The sequence below is a fragment of the Gadus morhua genome, chromosome 4 (genome assembly GCF_902167405.1).
Source record: "Gadus morhua chromosome 4, gadMor3.0, whole genome shotgun sequence".
Lineage (NCBI taxonomy): Eukaryota > Metazoa > Chordata > Actinopteri > Gadiformes > Gadidae > Gadus > Gadus morhua.
The window spans coordinates 43,173,687-43,179,686 of record NC_044051.1 but is presented as its reverse complement, the minus strand read 5'-3'; the positions used below and the strand labels follow the sequence as shown (position 1 = coordinate 43,179,686).

At 50.2% G+C, this 6,000-nt stretch overlaps 1 protein-coding gene across 1 annotated transcript in view; it reads right to left on the bottom strand.

Moving 5' to 3' along the window:
- xdh (xanthine dehydrogenase) overlaps window positions 1-5,649 on the bottom strand; it is a 33,351-nt gene extending 27,702 nt beyond the window's left edge. Inside the window, exons 1-5 of the mRNA XM_030354064.1 lie at window positions 5,456-5,649; window positions 5,151-5,208; window positions 4,794-4,890; window positions 3,250-3,358; window positions 1,118-1,244 (exon numbers count right to left, since the gene is read on the bottom strand). Coding sequence (XP_030209924.1) covers window positions 1,118-1,244; window positions 3,250-3,358; window positions 4,794-4,890; window positions 5,151-5,208; window positions 5,456-5,497 — 433 coding nt within the window. The 5' untranslated portion in view covers window positions 5,498-5,649. The remainder of the gene's footprint in view (window positions 1-1,117; window positions 1,245-3,249; window positions 3,359-4,793; window positions 4,891-5,150; window positions 5,209-5,455) is intronic.
- Window positions 5,650-6,000: the final 351 nt, after the last annotated feature.

Below are 6,000 nucleotides of genomic sequence, written 5' to 3'. Positions count from 1 at the left end.
AGTCAGCAGTGTGTTCTAGTCAGCAGTGTGTTCTAGTCAGCAGTGTGTTCTAGTCAGCAGTGTGTTCTAGTCACTAGTGTGTTCTAGTCACTAGTGTGCTCTAGTCACTAGTGTGTTCTAGTCACTAGTGTGTTCTAGTCACTAGTGTGTTCTAGTCAGCAGTGTGTTCTAGTCACTAGTGTGTTCTAGTCACTAGTGTGTTCTAGTCACTAGTGTGTTCTAGTCAGCAGTGTGTTCTAGTCACTAGGGTGTTCTAGTCAGCAGTGTGTTCTAGTCACTAGTGTGTTCTAGTCACTAGTGTGTTCTAGTCACTAGCGTGTTCTAGTCAGCAGTGTGTTCTAGTCACTAGTGTGTTCTAGTCACTAGCGTGTTCTAGTCACTAGCGTGTTCTAGTCACTAGTGTGTTCTAGTCACGAGCGTGTTCTAGTCACTAATGTGTTCTAGTCACTAGTGTGTTCTAGTCACTAGTGTGTTCTAGTCACTAGTGTGCTCTAGTCACTAATGTGTTCTAGTCACTAGTGTGTTCTAGTCACTAATGTGTTCTAGTCACTAGTGTGTTGTAGTCAGCAGTGTGTTCTAGTCACTAGTGTGTTCTAGTCACTAGTGTGTTCTAGTCACTAGTGTGCTCTAGTCAGCAGTGTGTTCTAGTCACTAGTGTGTTCTAGTCACTAGCGTGTTCTAGTCACTAGCGTGTTCTAGTCACTAGTGTGCTCTAGTCACTAGTGTGTTCTAGTCAGCAGTGTGTTCTAGTCAGCAGTGTGTTCTAGTCACTAGTGTGCTCTAGTCACTAGTGTGTTCTAGTCAGCAGTGTGTTCTAGTCAGCAGTGTGTTCTAGTCACTAGTGTGCTCTAGTCAGCAGTGTGTTCTAGTCAGCAGTGTGCTCTAGTCAGCAGTGTGTTCTAGTCAGCAGTGAGTTCTAGTCACTAGTGCGTTCACTAGTGTGTTCTAGTCACTAGTGTGCTCTAGTCACTAGTGTGCTCTAGTCACCAGTGTGTTCTAGTCAGCAGTGTGTTCTAGTCACTAGTGCGTTCACTAGTGTGTTCTAGTCACTAGTGTGTTCTAGTCAGCAGTGTGTTCTAGTCACTAGTGCGTTCCCTAGTGTGTCCTCGTCACAGACCTTGGAAGGCGTCCTCTAGGTGGCTCATGTCGGGACAGGGGTTGTTCCTCAGCAGGGCGTACATAGACATCACCATCCCCGGGGTGCAGAAGCCACACTGGGACCCGTGGGCCCGCGCGATACGCTCCTGCAGGGAGGGAGACCGTCAGGTAGAGATAGAGACATAGATACACACACACACTGAGACAGATATACAGGGTTATACATAGATATACCTACAGTGAGATAGATATACACACACACTGAGACAGATATACAGGGTTATACATAGATAGACCTACAGTGAGATAGATATACACACCCACTGAGACAGATATACAGGGTTATACATAGATAGACCTACAGTGAGATAGATATACACACCCACTGAGACAGATATACAGGGTTATACATAGATAGACCTACAGTGAGATAGATACACACACACACACTGAGACAGATGTACAGGGTTATAAATAGATAGACCTACAGTGAGATAGATGTACACACACACTGAGACAGATATACAGGGTTATACATAGATAGACCTACAGTGAGATAGATGTACACACACACTGAGACAGATATACAGGGTTATACATAGATAGACCTACAGTGAGATAGATATACACACACACTGAGACAGATATACACACTGTTAGAAATAGATATACAAACAGTTAGATAGATATACACACACACTTAGATAGATATACACAGAGTTAGATATAGTTATACACAGAGTTGGATAGATAGACATACAGTTTTATACAAATACACATAGTTATATGTATGCATAGTTATATCTAGATAAACTTTGGTAAATAGACACTTTGAAATGCATCTAACCAGGGAAACCAGTGAAACCAGTGTGCAAAGAGCAGAGTCAACTAAGGTGTTGATGAGTCTGATCCTGATAGCTCTGCCTTATTTTAAGATTAGATTAGAGCTGGCCCGAGGTTACTCTGAGCTGTTATCGCTCTGGATTGACCTCAGTCTGTGTATCTCAGTGCACTCACACCTTAAGGCTGCACCTTAGGGTGCACCTTAAGATGTAGCCTTAGGGTGCACTAAGGGTCGTCACCATTAACGTTAAGCTCTGTACTAAGGTAGTCACCATTATGGTTAAGGGAGCCATGATCAGACCCCCGTGAGGAGAGGTCAACAAAGGCCTAAAGCCTGAGGGACCCCTGTCATTCATCCACCTGTCTCACATCCACCTGTCACTCATCTGTCCCTCGTGGACCCTAATCACAGTCCAGTCTCAACAGGCCTCACACCTTAACCATAGACCTGTGAGTACCTGTCTCACCTTATAGACCTGTGACTACCTGTCTCACCTCAACCATAGACCTGTGACTACCTGCCTCACCTTAACCATAGACCTGTGACTACCTGTCTCACCTCAACCACAGACCTGTGAGTACCTGTCTCACCTTAACCATAGACCTGTGAGTACCTGTCTCACCTTAACCATAGACCTGTGAGTACCTGTCTCACCTTAACCATAGACCTGTGAGTACCTGTCTCACCTCAACCATAGACCTGTGAGTACCTGTCTCACCTTAACCATAGACCTGTGAGTACCTGTCTCACCTTAACCATAGACCTGTGAGTACCTGTCTCACCTCAACCACAGACCTGTGAGTACCTGTCTCACCTCCTCCTGGGAGGCGGGACGGAGAGGGCTTTGTGACGTCCAGTAGGGAGAGAGGACCCCCTACTGTAGTTAGTATAAACATAGTAAATATATACTGTATATATATACTGTTATATAAACATAGACGTTTAATTCTAGGAATCACCTGGACTGGGCGGGGCTATTCACCTGGCTCGGTGGAGCTAGGTGTGGACTGGGCGGGGCTAGGTGTGGACTGGGCGGGGCTAGGTGTGGACTGGGCGGAGCTACTCACCTGGACTGGGCTGGGCTAGGTGTGGACTGGGCGGGGCTAGGTGTGGACTGGGCGGAGCTACTCACCTGGACTGGGTGGAGCTAGGAGTGGACTAGGTGGAGCTAGGTGTGGACTGGACATGGGCTATTCACCTGGACTGGGTGGAGCTAGGTGTGGACTGGGCGGAGCTACTCACCTGGACTGGGCGGGGCTAGGTGTGGACTGGGCGGAGCTAGGTGTGGACTGGGCGGAGCTACTCACCTGGACTGGGTGGAGCTTCCGGGCCACCGAGCCGATGCCCTCCACGGTGGTGACGGCGGAGAGGTGCAGCGAACACACAGGAGCCAGACAGGCGTTCACCGAGGAGTGTCTGAGCGGGGCTAAGGTCCTGTCTGTCTGCACACCTGTCTGTACACCTGTCTGTCTGTCTGTACACCTGTCTGTCTGTCTCTACACTTGGCTGTCTGTAAACCTGTCTGTCTCTAAACCTATCCGTCTGTACGTCTCTCTTTACACCTGTCTGTCTGTCTGTCTGTCTGTCTGTCTGTCTGTCTGTCTGTCTGTCTGTCTGTCTGTCTGTCTGTCTGTCTGTCTGTCTGTCTGTCTCTACACTTGTCTGTACACCTGTCTGGCTGTCAACCTGTCTGTCCCTCTGTCTGCACACATTTCTGTCTGTTTCTAAACCTGTCCGTCTTCAAGTCTCTCTTTACATCTGTCTGTCTGTCTGTCTGTCTGTCTCTCTTTACACCTGTCTGTCTGTCTCTACACCTGTCTGTACATCTGTCTGTCTGTAAACCTGTCTGTCTGTCTTTACACATGTCTGTTCACCTGTCTCTCTATCTGTGAACCTGTCTGTCTATCCATAAACAACGGTGCTAACCAGGTGTCTCCAACCAACCAATGATCCACTCACAGGCTGTCAGGGGTCGGAGGGCGTGTGGACAGGTGGTCATTGGTGGCCGTACAAAGTTCAGTTGTCATGGAGATAAGAGTCCAAACTCCCCCCAGACCGTTAATAACACCCAACCAGCAGTGTGGGGGCCTCGCTCTACCACTGAGTCACTACGGGGACTGGAACCCACAACCCCGCCCTGCTGGGGCCTCGCTCTACCACTGAGTCACTACGGGGACTGGAACCCACAACCCCGCCCTGCTGGGGCCTGGCTCTACCACTGAGTCACTACGGGGACTGGAACCCACAACCCCGCCCTGCTGGGGCCTCGCTCTACCACTGAGTCACTACGGGGACTGGAACCCACAACCCCGCCCTGCTGGGGCCTCGCTCTACCACTGAGTCACTACAGGGACTGGAACCCACAACCCCGCCCTGCTGGGGCCTCGCTCTACCACTGAGTCACTACGGGGACTGGAACCCACAACCCCGCCCTGCTGGGGCCTCGCTCTACCACTGAGTCACTACGGGGACTGGAACCCACAACCCCGCCCTGCTGGGGCCTCGCTCTACCACTGAGTCACTACGGGGACTGGAACCCACAACCCCGCCCTGCTGGGGCCTCGCTCTACCACTGAGTCACTACGGGGACTGGAACCCACAACCCCGCCCTGCTGGGGCCTCGCTCTACCACTGAGTCACTACGGGGACTGGAACCCACAACCCCGCCCTGCTGGGGCCCGGCTCTACCACTGAGTCACTACGGGGACTGGAACCCACAACCCCGCCCTGCTGGGGCCTCGCTCTACCACTGAGTCACTACGGGGACTGGAACCCACAACCCCGCCCTGCTCTACCACTGAGTCACACCCGGCTGCGTAGAGACAGGTTGCCGTGGCGACGGTGAGGATACACGACGCGCTGCTGGCGGGGGGCGTAGCGAGACACCATGACGGTGCAGGCGCCACACCCCCCCTCCCCACAGCCCAGCTTGGCTCCTGTCAGACCCACTGCACGCACACACACACACACGCGCGCACACACACACACACACACACACACACACACACACACGCACACACACACGCACGCACGCACGCACACACAGATAATTTTGTTAATGAACAGATAAATACCAGCTCCATATAGAGAGGTCAGAGAGAGAGAGAGAGAGAGAGAGAGAGAGACAGAGAGAGAGAGAGAGACAGAGACAGAGACAGAGAGAGAGAGAGAGAGAGAGAGAGAGAGAGAGAGAGAGACTAAAACTTACACTTTCTCCTCAGATAGGTCAGAAGGGTAATTTCCGGGTCCGCATTTTTCTCCACGATCTGCAGAGATAACACGTTGTCACGATCTCACGACGGCCTTAATCTCATTCAGGATTAGACATTCATTCATGCATTCACTCATACATCCATACTAGAAAAATAATAAGACAGTCAAAGTCATGAAGTCACGTAGCTTCAGTCCGGATCCTCAGACACTAATAGACTTTCCTGATTTGTCCGACTATCAGTAAAACACATCCTCTCCGTGACCTCTGCAGGACTCGAACGAACTAGCGGATTTCTTTACCTTCTTTCCGTTGACAAAGAACACGAGCTGGTCCGCCTCCATCCTGCTTTCTGACCGCTATACTCTCAGCCGTCTGTCTGCCTGCCGGTCTGTCCGTCTGCCTGTCCGTGTGTCCAACTTTAGTCGGTCCGTCTCTGTGTCCGTCAGTGTCCTGGCGTCACCCTGCACGCTCACTTCTTTCTGTCACTGCTGACATTGCGTTCGGTGCGCGAGACCATAGACCCGCTGTCAATGATCTGTGGATTGATCGATGATTGACAGGTCCGTGACGTCCCGTCAACACGTCTACTCTGTAGCGTGAGTACTCCTAGCCTACTCATAATGTATTAGAGTAGAGTAGCCTTTTAAGATTAATATGAGTATGAGGTATTAATTAGGTATCATTGTCTACTCATAAGGTGTCAATACTGTGTTTTATCATGGCAACAGTCTCTATAGTTACAGTATTGGAGCATAGCAACAGTCTCTGTAGTTACAGTTTAAGTGTACAGTATACAGCAGAAGAACGTCCTCAACAAAGTAACAGCAGGAATCAGAAACACTTC